The 15,174-nt window shown below is 37.8% G+C and overlaps 1 protein-coding gene across 2 annotated transcripts in view; it reads right to left on the bottom strand.

The window, feature by feature from the left end:
• NaCP60E (Na channel protein 60E) overlaps window positions 1-15,174 on the bottom strand; it is a 362,748-nt gene that overhangs the window by 3,559 nt on the left and 344,015 nt on the right. Inside the window, exons 13-16 of one of the 2 annotated variants that reach the window (XM_072305267.1) lie at window positions 9,903-10,122; window positions 7,537-7,599; window positions 5,689-5,748; window positions 3,491-3,630 (exon numbers count right to left, since the gene is read on the bottom strand). In XM_072305267.1, coding sequence (XP_072161368.1) covers window positions 3,491-3,630; window positions 5,689-5,748; window positions 7,537-7,599; window positions 9,903-10,122 — 483 coding nt within the window. The remainder of the gene's footprint in view (window positions 1-3,490; window positions 3,631-5,688; window positions 5,749-7,536; window positions 7,600-9,902; window positions 10,123-15,174) is intronic. The other variant, XM_072305269.1, reaches the window with a different exon arrangement.

The following is a 15,174-nucleotide window of genomic DNA, read 5'->3' as shown; positions in this document are numbered from 1 at the left end:
TGAAGAATCCGGAATTTTTAGTAAAGTGTGCGTATTCGTTTAATATTGGGAATGGATCGGAGTCGAAAACGTGGGCGTCCGGCGAAGCGTGGCAATGTTTCTCGCAATTTATCCGCGCGACGCAAAGTGCGACATGACGGCTATCTCAGTGAGATGGATAATGTACGACGTAGGGGTGAACAGGGAAATAACCTCAATCCATTTCGGCAGAGCACTGATAATTTTATCGAAAATGATTATCCGGAAAATAATTTCGGACTTTTAAATGTGAAGTGCCAGTATTGTGATGCCTTGCATTTCAAAAAAGAGGAGGTGAACGGCCATTTTAACAGATGTTGTCATAATGGTCTTCTCAGACTTGCCGAGCCTGGAATCAATGACCAACTTCGCGACCTGTTCTCCAAACCCATCTTCATGACTAACATTTTGAGGTACAACAGTTGTATGGCTTTTGCATCTCTGTCTGCTTCCAAAGCTCATATAATTTTGAACAAAATCTTCTGCCAACCAAATATCTGTATTAAGTCCTCATTGTGATCCAATGATTTATCCTTTGCTCTATATCCTCATGGCGAACCAGGCTGGGATCCTAAAATGGAGCATAATGGACCACGCAAGCAGCCAAATCACAAACATGTAACCATGCTACAATTCGCGTGTTACAGGCTTGCCATTAGAACAACATTTTCCCATATTCACCAATCAAAGAAATTATTTCAACAATATATTGTAGATTTATATGTTCGTGTCGAAGGTGAGAGGCTTCATTATATTAGAGAGCATCAGTCCGAACTCAGAGTTGAACAGTATGCTGGGTTGCAAGATTTTGTTCTGAATAAAGCACGACTCGATAATATGAATGTTGGAAGAATTGTAGTTTTACCATCTTCTTTTGAAGGCAGCCCCCGTAATCTTATTCAAAGATATCAAGATGCCATGGCAATTGTCCGCGTGTATGGCAGACCAGACATTTTTTTGACAATGACGTGTAACCCGAAATGGTCGGAAATAACCGTTGCTTTAGCGCCAAAAGAAACTGCTGCAGATCGTCCAGATTTAGTTTCACGAGTTTTTCATTGCAAATTGGATCAATTACTAAGAGATGTATTAAAAGAAAATGTTCTGGGTAGAGTTGTTGCACATGTTTATGTAATTGAATTGCTAAAGCGTGGTCTCCCACATTGTCATTTGCTCTTAATTTATTAGCTGAAGATTTGGTTCAAAATTTAAAGTCGTAAATATGGATTGTTTCTCATGGAAGAGATGAATTAAGGACGGAAATTTTGAAACACCGCAATGGAGATACGTGGTTTCGCACTTCAGTCGGTGCGATACGGACATCCATCAAGTTTAAAAAAATGCATCAAGTCCCCGTCACCGCCGACCAACGCGTTTGTCGATCGAATCAACTACAGGTAGTATGAGCAGGGGGTCAAAACGCCTTCAATTTTTTGAACGCAATACGGACATCCGTCGAGGTTGTGTAGTTGTATCAAGGCGCCGTAGCAAACGCGTCCCATTGTCTATCGTTACATACGAATATAAGTTGAGAGGGGCCAGTCATAATGCCTTCAATTTTATACATACATATTTTTGGGCAAAATGAGAGACGACGTTTCTCCATTTGCGACGTTGCAGACTTCCTTTGAAATTGTATTTTCTCTTTCGAGAAGCTGGTCAACATAAAACTTAAATTCTCCATGATTTTTCGTATTCGATAGCAGAAGATTTGGTTCAAAATTATATGGGCTTTGGAAGCAGACAGAGATGCAGAAGCCATACAACTGATGTACCTCAAAATGTTGGTCATGAAAATGGGTTTGGAGAAGAGGTCTCAAAGTTGGTCTTTGATTCCAGGCTCGGCAAGTCTGAGAAGACCATTATGACAACATCTGTTAAAATGGCCGTTCACCTCCTCTTTTTTGAAATGCAAGGCATCACAATACTAGCACTTTACATTTAAAAGTCCGAAATTATTTTTCGGATAATCATTATCGATAAAATTATCAAAAATTAATAAATACATCTTCTTACAGCAGTTATTTATTTTTTAATTTCAAGACTGCTGGGTCTATAAATTACTACCATATTTACAAAATTGATACTCGCAAACATGTTTTTTGTTTTTGCTGATGGGTACAACAACAGCCCCCATATGTAAAAATATTTTGTAGCTTCTGAATAATTATATTAAAAAATATAAATATGGGCATAATAGGTATAGTAAAATATATTAATACAAAAGTTATTGTTATAACATGGTGTAATTTCATTAATGACGGTTTATCACCGTGCGAAGCACGGGTTGGTTGCTAGTTATCTATAAAACAAGACCAAGTTGAGCTCTGTAGCTTAAAATTTGACCGAGATACAGCATTTTGAAAGTGACGTGTCAAGGTGCCGCCTACGAGATTTTCAACATTTTTTTACGGACGAACCCTAGGACGAACAGACACGACGCATCTGCAGGTGGTCCTTTAAGATCCGGTGCAATGAACTTTTTGAGATGTCAAGCAACACCTGAAACTTACGCAAGGATAAATGACGGTCTCCTCGAACAACAGCAGCAACGGTACCGATTAATTCGTCTGTGGTGGAGGTAGACGGTCGGCCCGGTTTCGCGGGACTTTCCGCCGATTCGCGGCCGCCAGAAAAAGATTTAAACCAACGACCAATGCTACTTCTGTCCAAACAGTCGTCTTTATACACGCCTTTCATTTCATTAAAAGTGTTTTTTACTGACATTCCTCGACGAAAACAATAACGAATAACGTGGTGTTGTTCTTTTCTTAATTCGGTACTCATCGCGAAAGAAACTTCCAAAACGACAGAGGGATGAACTCAGATTGACGTGCCGGGAAAGCTTGACCAACTTGGATGGCACTAGCGGACACTTTCAATCCTGTCGTTGGTCTGCATAGGGGCGCTTACACGTTGCCAAATGCCGCCTAAAACACAGTGTTGCCATATGTTTCTGGCCGCTTCTTCTTCTTTTTAAAACCGTTTCATTCTTAAACTTGGTTTTTTCTTTCGTAAAAAATGTTGAAAATCTCGTAGGCGGCACCTTGACACGTCACTTTCAAAATGCTGTATCTCGGTCAAATTTTAAGCTACAGAGCTCAACTTGGTCTTGTTTTATAGGTAATTACTAGGACTATAACCTCACACAAACCGCATTTTGATATCTGCATTCTTTCGCCCTCTGCGGAAAAAGGGGCAGTACTTTTGGGACACCCTATGTATGATCCGAACTTCGGCAGCTAGACCTAAAGTGTTCAGATGCTCAATCTGAAAACTTCAGAGATCCATATGACCTAAACTTCGGGTCCCACGCACGAGTTTTTTTTCTCCGTGCAAGACCTTCCTGGGTCTCCTCCCTCAGGACATGTCGCGTATGTAGCGCGTGACACGTATCGTATTTAGTATTACATGTTTCCATGTTTCCGTAGGTCTGTTTATGTGACGATAAAGGTAATACTGATACTGATACCTTTTCCATTCCCTGAAGTGCCGCTGAATGATGCGAGCCGCTTTGTCCTGTCTCTTCCACAACCGCGTCGATGACACAATTTCCAGCTCTTTCCGAGTCGGGAACTGCTTCTTGAACTTCACATCCATTTGATCTTGAAGCTGGAACACAATGAAGTGACATCGTTATTCTTTTACATTTTCACATCCCTGTTCCTGTTTTCCCCTGACAAAAGCCTCTGATCGAAAATCGAATCAACATTCAGTAATTTTTTAAACGTTTCATAGATTCGTTCTAATGCTACCATCATTCTATTTGTACATTTTCACATCCCTGTTCCTGTTGAGCCTTAGGTCAACATTAACAAGACAATATAACAATACTAATATGAAATTTACCACCTAACAAATTCACTTCATTTCGTTTACTGCCAAAGCGCTCTGTTTCTCTTGATACTCTGAATATTAACCTATAACAAACTTTTACAGCATCAGCTGGACTCATCAAAATGTTGCCGAGCCTCAACAATTCCTGTTTTTCCCAAAGCCTCTGATTGAAAATCTAATCAACATTCAGTAAACTTTTAAGCGTTCTATAGACTCATTCTAAGGCGGTTTTCGAAATCTGTTCAGTCTCAAGAGAGGGAAGTTCAGAAAGAAAACAGAATTTGAAAGCTAACTTCTTGTTGGCTGAAGCCCTTTTCTTTATGTTATCAATCAGAGTTTGCAAAATTGTATTGAGAAACTCCGTTTCGCTACTTGCTCATCGATTTCTTCATCCTCCTGGTCTTCCTGGTTCTCTTCACTTCTGGGTTTGATTGCTGTTTCGAGCGTTCGTCTGCCTCCCCGATTTTATCTTCGTTGTTCTCATTTTCGAGAGAACATAGCTCGCGGAATTTCTCGTTGGCTGTTTTGAATTAAGTTCCAAATGCCGTCTTCATTTCCTCCAAAAAACCGATTAGAGAGTCGTACAATGCAACAGCTCCTGAGACATGCATCTCTTTGCTTTGTATGTCGTCTAGAATTTTTCCGAATCGAAGACGAGGAGTAGAAGGATAGGGGGGGGGGGGGATGTTGAGCTGACTGCACGGGGACTCTCTGGCGGCGATCGCGTTTTCCGAAAAGTCCTTATGTCCTAGAGTCTCCAGGATCTACCGCGCGAGCGTTGCATCACAGTCATGTTTTGGTTTTTCGCGATGGAAAGTTTTCGCGGCGGCAAATTCGTCCCACGAAAAAATGAACTATTATACATACATCGGTCTTACACGCGACTATCAAGTCGCTGCACGGGGCACGGGGTGGTCCTCTTAGTTCATAGAGCATGAGAAAATCAAATTTTACCTCATTTTTATCGCTCTCTCTTCTTTTATCAATCACTCTCCCCTCTCTTTATAACAATGGACCACTAGACAGGGTATGAAATTCAGCATTCTGATACATGTTTCTCAGCCAAAATTTTACGTAGAGCACGATGCGCACAATAAAAATTACCGAAATTGACTCCTTACGAAGATATTTAATGATTCTTGATGCGTGAATTCAAACCACCCGCTCATGAAAACTCAATACTCTACGTGATTCACATCGCGCGCTAAACGTTATCATGACAGTCTCTGCGATGTAAAAATCTGGCAACCTCAATCTTGACGCTTTGGCCCAGCTATAGCAAATTACTTATAGTTTGAACAACACACGGTGGGAAATGAACATTGCTCGTTTGAGAAGCTTGCTGAAACCGTTGTTGTGCTCGATTTGACTCACGTAGAGCTTTGAGTTCCTTGTCAGCGGGCAGTTCAAATTCCTCTTAACCAATGTGAAATAAAAACGTTAATATCTTCGTTAGGAGTTGGTTTCAGTGATTTTCGTTTTGTGAATCGTGTTCTACGTGAAATTCTGGTTAAGAAACTAGTATTGGATTACTTAAATTCGTACGTTGTCTAATGGTCCATTTGCCGGAATTGAAAGAAAATCTTTCTTTGACCGAGGGAATCAATCAACCTGCGATAGATATCAAATTTAAGTGATCGCACAAAAACAGCATCGTGAAGGCCGCACATTACCGGCGTAGACGCGATGTGATTTCTGCCCAGTGCTTTGAATGTCAACGTGAAGAGATTCAAGCAATCGAATTAATTCCATCAATCGTCACGAGAACGCAAATAGATTATCAAAAGCAATAGCCAACAGTTGAGAAATAGTTATTTCCGTATTCAGAATTACCTTTGTCGAAATGACAAGCACTTGCTGTTCAAAGTCGTCGACGATAGTGCCATCCTCACGCTGCTCTTACAGGGACGTCAAATGATCCGACACCGTTTAAAACGAGGACAATTGTGAAAGAATCAACGGACGATTGATCAACCAAAAAATAAAGAGCAAATCATAATAACGAAACAATGTAGATAACGCAGAAATAAATAAACAAACAAGCGAAAAAACAAATGAAAATATAATGTAAAACTCAATATGTATAACTGAAAGAAATCCGAGCGTAAGGAAAGTTAAGAAAACAAGCTAAATAAGATTCAAAACGAGAAAAAAAAAAGAAAGGAAAAAAAGTTTTTGAACTATTTGTAACGAGGTGGAGAAATGGTGCTGGGTCCACACAATTTTGCAGGGGAAGAAAGCCAAGAAATTTCAAAAAAATTTCAATTAGAGTCAAATTTTGTTTCTCTCTCTCTCTCCCTCCCCCCCTCTAATAAGTACCAGTACAAGACTGAGGGGGGAGATTGTTCAGCTCAGGCAGCTTGCAAAAAATTTTGTGACCCTAGTTGAAAGACACTTGGAATTTCTTTGCTTTGTTTTCCCCGCGAAATGGTGTGAACCTAGCTCCATTTCTCCACTTTGTTACTTAAGGCTCAAAATACAGATTGCAAATGCTTTCTTGTTTAAAATGGTGCTACCTTTTCCGTAAATGGTTTCTGAGGTACTGTGTTAATCTTTCTTCAAGAGCATTATCCCCGTACTATTGACGAGGGGGTAAATTGGCACCATTAATTTTTTTTTTTTTTTTTTTGACTTCAAATAGCCTTCAAGGGCTAATCCCATTCAATTCAGGCTACCAACCGTACTTGCCCTAACCTATTTCATAATCCAAATTCCCTCCACCTATAACACTTGGGCAACAGTTCTCCATCACCCCAATTAGATTCTTGAAACCTCATCATTTCCCTAACTACCATTTTCTTAAAACCATTAATATCCAACTGTTCCCAATTATGGCAACCAAACAACACGTAATCCCTCATTCATTTAAAGAATAACATTCGATCCACTAGGTTATCCTCACTAAACTTGACCTCAACCTTTCTCCCTACCCTCCTATCCATTATTTCTATAATATCCTTATCTACCAAATTTATCATCCCTTTCCTCATCTTATAAAGTATTACAGAGGTCCTAACTTTATTTAGCAGTTCTATACACAACCATCCTAAACTTTTCAACATTTTTAAGATATTACAGTCTCTATCACATCCTAATATATACCTCATGGCTGAATTTTGCCCTTTTTGTAGTGCCCTAATCTCCTTTTCATTTGCTTCTCCTAGCAAAGACATACAATAATTTAACTTTGAACCAACCAGTGAGTTATATATTAGCTTCCTACTTTATTTCCCTATAAAGCCCTTTATTCCCCATAACAAACTTATTTTACTCCTAAACTCCCTCGTTATCCTATCAATATGTTTTTTTAATTTCAAATCTTCAGTCAGCCAGATTCCAAGATATTTAAATTCTCTAACCCTTTCTATCACTCTACCATCCATTACCACCTCCTGCCTGAATTGCCTTGAACTGCAGTGTTATTGATCTACAACTGAGGAAATTAATTTCTTGTGACATCGTTAAATGGGGTGAATTTGAACGTATCTTTTCTCCGTGAGAGAGATTTATTTTTCCAAGCCCTACTCCAATTTCTAAACTTACAAGAATAGCAGTCGGCCCCCAAAAGAATAGTGAAATATTCCTGAAATAATTTGTTGCTGGTATGTGACATGTAAGTTGATCGAACTAATCAGCCATTATTCTGAACTTAAAAAATTGTAGGACAATCAATAAAACTACCTTTGGAGACAGCATCGTAATTTTAGCAGATTCGCCCCAATAGCGAACTTTCCATTCATCGGCCTGACACGAACATCAAAGTTAATGTTCATAAGAGCCCAGCACACGAAAAAAGTCAAATGCAACAAAAGATAATTAGAAAATAAAAATAAGGAAACGTATGTTTAGAATGAATGAATGCTAAATAAATCCAACAAAATAGTTAAGAAACGTGCAGAGAGGCATACGAGTAATTAATTAAGCAAATTATAGGTACGTGTTAAAATGCAGGACGAAGTGCTTTTAAAGTTCTAGGTAGGTATTACTACAGAACGTACACCAATGCCATTGGTAAAATAAGTTTATAACAACAAGGTGCTAACCTAACTATGGTCACTCAAGAATGTTGTTAAACGTGTATAGCCTATGCTTGTTTCACACCCGATTATCATTCGCTGACAAAAATTTTCAATCTGTTTCGTGCATAATACAGGGTGTCCCAAAAGTCCGTACCCCCCCTCGTAACTTTTGAACGGTTAGAGATAGAAGAATGAAACTTTGGGAATGTTTCTATATTAAAGGGGACCATCTTCTAGGGGGGTCAAAATTTTTGTCCCCCCCTCAGGGGGGCGCGGGGGCCCCCAACTTTTTTTTTTCAAATGGTAACCCCTATCTTGTGATACATCATTAGAAAGAGCATAAAAAACTAAGACTTTTGGCGCAAACCGCAAATCAATATCTTAATTTTTGACCGAGTTATGATAGGTCAAAGGTCAAATTTGACCTTTTTTCAAAAAATCATATCTCCGGTTCACATTATCGTAAAGAAAAAAACAAAACGGGAAACTTTACCAAATTGTAAGCACTTTTAAGTAAAAATCACAGAAATTACTTTAAACTAATTTTATGGGGGGTTTCCGACCCCCAAATACGTCATTTTAAAGGTCACACGATATTCTCGCGAAATGAGCCAATTTCCCCTTACTTTTCCTCAACATTATCATAGTAAGTTCAAAATTAGTTCAACATTGCGTTTTCAAGTCCCCAAATTTCGGGCAAAGTTCAAAAAACGAAATTTAAGGTGATTCAATTCAACCATTGAAATTTCATTTTTTTAAAACTTTGTTCGAAATTTGGGGACTTGAAAACGCAATGTTGAACTAATTTTGAACTGACTATGATAATGTTGAGGAAAAGTAAGGGGAAATTGGCTCATTTCGCGAGAATATCGTGTGACCTTTAAAATGACGTATTTGGGGGTCGGAAACCCCCCATAAAATTAGTTTAAAGTAATTTCTGTGATTTTTACTTAAAAGTGCTTACAATTTGGTAAAGTTTCCCGTTTTGTTTTTTTCTTTACGATAATTTGAACCGGAGATATGATTTTTTGAAAAAAGGTCAAATTTGACCTTTGACCTATCATAACTCGGTCAAAAATTATGATATTGATTTGCGGTTTGCGCCAAAAGTCTTAGTTTTTTATGCTCTTTCTAATGATGTATCACAAGATAGGGGTTACCATTTGAAAAAAAAAAGTTGGGGGCCCCCGCGCCCCCCCTGAGGGGGGACAAAAATTTTGACCCCCCTAGAAGATGGTCCCCTTTAATATAGAAACATTCCCAAAGTTTCATTTTCCTATCTCTAACCGTTCAAAAGTTACGTAAGTAACTAAAGTTCTGGATATTCGGGGTTAAAATCTAGAACATATTCCATCAAAACAGGACCTAGCTGTGGGAGTGATCATTTTCTTCGTGCGGTGCTTTCTGAATGTTTGCGACTCTTATCTTTTTTTTGTAAAGCCGATGAACCACGCGACACAATTTTGTCCTTATTTTCAGTTTTTTTAGTTGTCACAACACGGAGCATAGCACGTAGATCATATTAACAAATTCTCCTGTCATATAATGCGAATCAGCGTTTAAAACATGTATTAATACTTATTTTATTTCTTTGCGCGAGTGATCAATTCGTGAACTTATCGGAAACGTGTGCTTGTATTTGGAAACTCTTCTCTCTCTCTGTGCCGAGACCATTTTATCCATGAATTAATTTGAAGGTTCATCTCGAACCTGAAAATCGGACTTCAGATTGAAAATTTAATATCTTTTTTCGAACCGCAAAATCTTGTTATCTTTCCAGGCGTAAGGGATGAATATGAATTTTTAATCATGAAATAATAGAATGTATGTGGAAACGTTCATATAAAAAATTCCAGGCATCATTAATAAGATGAAAATCAATACGAGCATGTGTACGTGAAAGGGAGAAAACTTAAAAACAAAATAATTTGCGTACAAATGAACGAAATCAACTTTTATACGTTGGAAACAAAACTCAAACGGAACAGCGAGTATTTTAAGAAGGGGAACAGTGGATTCAACGCTTACTTTCTTGAACTCTTCAGTCTCTTCAACATGGCCGAGGACATGCTTTACCAGCGCATGGAGGATGTCCAAACAGTGGATCTTGTTGCCTCGAGCTATCGGGAGATTGAAGGACACCAAAGCCACGATGTTGGGCTTCGGGATGCCCAGCGGGGCGTCCAAGCTCGCTATGAAATCAGACAGCTGCGAAAACCCGATGAACTGAGTTGCGTGCGGATCGTACCTGAAAAAAGCGGAAAGTCTGCCTATTTTCACCATGTCATCAGGAATTGGGGAGGAATAATATCAGGTAAGGAATAAATGAGAATTTAGTACCGAGAATACTTATGTTTAACATAAACATGAACAAAAAACAAGGGGGAACGAGGCTACAAATACAACACTATAAATCCGAGACCGTCCAATCCAAAACTGAGGCATTTTTCGTCCGAAAAGGAATCACAAATTAAAAAACATCGAAGAAAAAACTTTTTCTTCAAACTTTTTCTTTTGTTTTAAATATCAGAAGAGTAGTGTAAACTGATCGGGAGAGGACTTGAAGGGTTATTTTCACCCTTATTTTCGGAAAACGGCTCCGAAAATACAGATGTCATCGAGTTATTTTGGATATAAGATGAAGCCGCAGTCGTTTTGGTCGCTTTAACAGTACTCTGAAGTGTGACCAGCTAGCAACACCACCGCGCCACAAAAACTCATTTCATGAGATTATTCCTAATAGATTTCAAGAGATGAGAAGGGTCCCACATGAAATAGATTTTTTCTGAACCATTCCTAAAACATAGCTTTATTTTGATCACACTTAAGAGCCTGGCGAGCTTTCGGTTCTTAGAGCCTTGATCACGAATAAATAATTTTACGATGAGATGTTTCGTTCGCTGCTCAAAAGTCCAACACAGATTTTCGGATTGATTTTGTTTAAGGGCCACTGCAATGTGCATTATGGGGAAGGTTGAAAATCAACCTGTTTTTTCTTTTTTTCTTTTTCTCTGGCCTTCTTCTCTTCTCCTTCTTCTTAAATCGCGACTAATTCTGCGCTCAAAAAATCTTGGAAGTAGGAGAAGTATAAATTGGCGCTCACACAGTTAAAAAAAAAATACACAAGCTTAAGTTTATACGGGAACTGGGTCAAATGATTTCACAAGCCTTGTGTCAGCGTAAAAACTCGCACACATCCCCGAGTATATACTTGAACAGATTTGTGTTAAAATAGTCCATACTTTGATATTCATACACATCATTGTAAATGTTTTTTAAACAATTTTTTCCACAATTTTTACTCGTGTTCCAGAAAAAAAAAACCCAACCCTGTGAATAAACACACAAAAACACCGAAGTTTATTCCTAGTATTGTGTTTTTAGAAATAGTCATTGAGTTTGAATAAACTCGGAAGTTGTCGATTTATTCCTAAACTCAAGAGAAAAAAAATACAAAATTTGAGTATAAACGCTGATCATTTGTGTAAATTCAAGCGAGTTTTTTTTTTCAGAAATATGCAAGGCTTGTGTAAATATTTGACCCAGTTCCCATATAAACTTAAACTTTAGTTTTTTTTTTTCACATCGTTGTGCAAATTCCACTGAGCACAATGGAAGAAGTTAGTGTCCCTCCAACAGTTATCAAAGAATTTCAAACATCACAAATTCGTATCATACTCATAAAAAAATCAAACATTAAGTTAGACTATAGAAACAAATCTTTGGATAGAAGGTAGCACTACAATAGTAAAGGCGTTCTATATCTATCGAATGTTCAAGTGTTCAGGAAGCAATTAAATAAATATTCACCATAATCTTGAGATTTATTTATTCAACAGTGCATACATAGATGCCGCCAAATGACGGCTATGATGCATGTCAAAAAGCAGGCTGTGTTAAAAGATTAAGAAGAACAATCACCTTTAAGAACTCTTTTGAATCTTATGCATTTTCTACTAAACAGAACGTTTTCAATTGATAGAAAATTGCTACTAAGTTACCTTCACGAGGTAGATCCTTAAAATCATTAGGAAGAGAATTATACATCTGTACACAGATAAAACGTGTCCGAAAAATTTCTAGGTTCCGTCCGGATGTACGCTTCTCCAAACTCGACAGTGTTGCCATGTGGCTACACTGTTAGAAATTTTAGAAGATTCCGGGGGTGAGAATCACTCTTACTTCGCCTCTATTTTGCCCATGGAAAAATCGAGTGAAAATACGAACGAGTGACCGACGGCGCGGAGGGTACAACACTCCTGCAAGCCGATTATGAACGATCGAATTCTGATCGATTTGAGGAGCTTCTGACAGATTTTAAGGCCTATCGATTTTCGATCGATTTCCGATCGATTTCCAAAAAAAAAAAATGGCTTCCAAGTGGAAGCGCCGTTTTTTGGACAACAGATCCAATAAATAAGAAAAGAATCAAGAAAATGAAGAAAGAATTACAATGAAAAGTGTACAAAAGATGATTTGTAGTCCGTCAAATTAAATATTCGCGGTAATATTCAAAATATTTGAAAGCGCGCGCGATGAACGGTTGATTCGGAAAGGTTTGTTTATGTACTGCTTATCCCTGCATTCTCTCTTAGTCTCTTGGTGAATGAGTGTTTTCTTGTCAGTTATTTTACTTTTTGAAGATATTATCGAACTAATTAGATCATTACAATACTTCCATTATAAGGCAGTCAATTTGGATCACATTCTATCCTTTGGAGAAATGGTTAGCAAACCGCAAAGTGGTGTGTGTGACGGATCTACGAGATGTTGGTTCGCTCTCTGAATACCGATCAAAGCTATTCAATGGTGATACACGAGGTCCTTATTCACATTTAGTCATTAATATTTCATCCGTAATTTGTAGTGTAATCCCTAGCAAGTGCGTGCTCTAATTTTCGAAAACTAGTTCGTGCCGGATACTGAGTGATCATCATAGACATCGCCACTTATGATAACCTTCTTCGGGTAGCTTCCAAATCATTTATCATCTGTGATTTCATTAGTAATTATATCTCACATCCTCAGGTACCATGTGTCAAAGATTTTATAATATCACTTCTCCATTTAAGGAATTCACTTCCAAAATCCTCTGGTTGCGCATAACATCACAACTGTAATTCATCGGATCATTGGTTGCGATTAGGTTAGCGTAGCTAACCAGTACTAGCGTATTGGTCCAACAGTGCAAAAACACATGTAGTATTAAAATACCATAAACTATTTGAGAAGAAAGTTTTACCATTCCTTACTGATTAAATGAATCGTCATTGATTTTCATCTTTGTCCCTAAGAGTTTCCATGATGGGCCCGAGTGATGATTGACAATGAACCCATAGGAGAGCCTTATAGAGAAATATCTACATGACTGCATGCCTAACCAGAGGTTTATTTATCTTGATATGCTGCCCCTTTATGGATTGATTTATCAAGCAATAATAACTGTGCAATCATGAGGGGGCTCTGAGAGTCCTGATAGTTACTAAAGTCCAGGATAATCAGCTTTTAACAAGCTCAACTAGTCCAATCTCACAGCAGCAAGCGGTCAGTTTATCCTCAGTTGTTCTCAGTTATGTGTTCAACTCAAAATGTTTTAAAACACTTGCTAGCCAGAGCAGCAAGTCACCATGGACTTCACCAATTCTAAATAGCTGTGTCACTCAGAATTATGGCTTCCGCTTGTTCTATCGTACATTTTAAGGATTTGCGGAGACTATAACTTGATTGTAAACAGCCATTAATTCCACCAAGTTTCATCAACTCCCTTTTCATCACTTGAATCTACTAGAATGTCGCAAAGAGCAACAAAATTTTCTGTAAGTACCTATCTAGCTGTAGTTTTATACGTTTCATACAATTTTTATTTTGAACCTTGGACATCTCCATAACCATCCATGCACAGTGAACTCAATTTTCAAATGATACATCTCATTTCAGCACTGTTTGCTAGGTTTAACAATTCTGTCTTCAAGAGATCTCATATTTTAAATCTTAATAGTGGTGTCAAAATAATCTTTACTCTTCCATTCAGTTTTATGCTGCATGCAAATTTTTCTTTGTATACCTGCACTTTCATCCCAATTAAAATATCTAAGTCGGTGTTTCAGTTACAAATTTTCATGCGCCTTTTCCTGTTTCTTTGTGTAAAGTTCTTATTCTCTCAGATTCATTTCCCTAGATACCGCAGTCTTGCTGGGTATGTATTTTTACATGTTAGAGCTGAGGCGGTTGAAATCAAGAACATTTCCCATCATATTTTTCCCCTCTTAAAAGCAAATCATGAAAAATCTCCGTGTTGCTTTCTACTCAACAGCCCATTGTTTCAGTAGAGCCAGCCTCAATGAAGCTAAAATCCTTCTCATATTATACTCTTCGGGGTTCTTCTTTCCCCTATAATATTTGTGCAAACTTCCTTCATAGTCTTGCGAAAAAATAAGTGGCAAATTAATTAATTCTTAAGTGTAAGTAGTTGAAATCAGAATTTAAAATTCTTTATTGGATAGTGAGCAGGCCAAAGTTCAAACTGCTGTCATGGAGAAATCTTCTCTGTTCTTATGGGGCTCATAGACAATTTATCGTTAGATGGAAGTAGTATATGTTGTTTTAAAATTATTTCTTAACTTATTTAACTTCATTCACAATTTTACATATTTTGTATGCTCCATTTTAGAAATTTTTAAATTTTATCACGGCAATTTAATTATGAATTTTAAATTTTATCACGGTAATATCGTTAGATGGAAGTATATGTTGTTTTAAAATTATTTCTTAACTTATTTAACTTCATTCACAATTTTACATATTTTGTATGCTCCATTTTAGAAATTTTTAAATTTTATCACGGCAATTTAATTATGAATTTTAAATTTTATCACGGTAATATCCTCAATATTCTTCTCTCCTCAATTCGTATTCGCTCCTCTATCTCTTCATTTACAACATCTTCGTAGTTCTCAATGACTAGCACGAGATTCGCCATCTTTAAAACTATCCCGTGAAGCGTGACCCAAATCGATGGAAAACTCGGTTTTTCACGAAATCGATGGAAATCCAAATCGATGGGTCCGGACCCATCGATTTGGATTTCCATCGATTTCGGGATTCTGATCGATTTAGGGCCGTATTTCTGCATTTTTGCATCGATTTGTGTCCTATCGATTTGACCGGCCCATAAGCGCAATGCTTTTCTAAATCGATAGCGTCCCCAAATCGATCAGAATTTCCGTCTGAATTCGATCGTTCATAATCGGCCTGCTGAACTCGGCGTGTAATGCACCCCGACCACAGGGTGCTAATCACC

Source organism: Bemisia tabaci, chromosome 10 (assembly GCF_918797505.1).
Source record: "Bemisia tabaci chromosome 10, PGI_BMITA_v3".
NCBI lineage: Eukaryota > Metazoa > Arthropoda > Insecta > Hemiptera > Aleyrodidae > Bemisia > Bemisia tabaci.
This window is presented reverse-complemented; position numbering and strand designations above follow the sequence as displayed.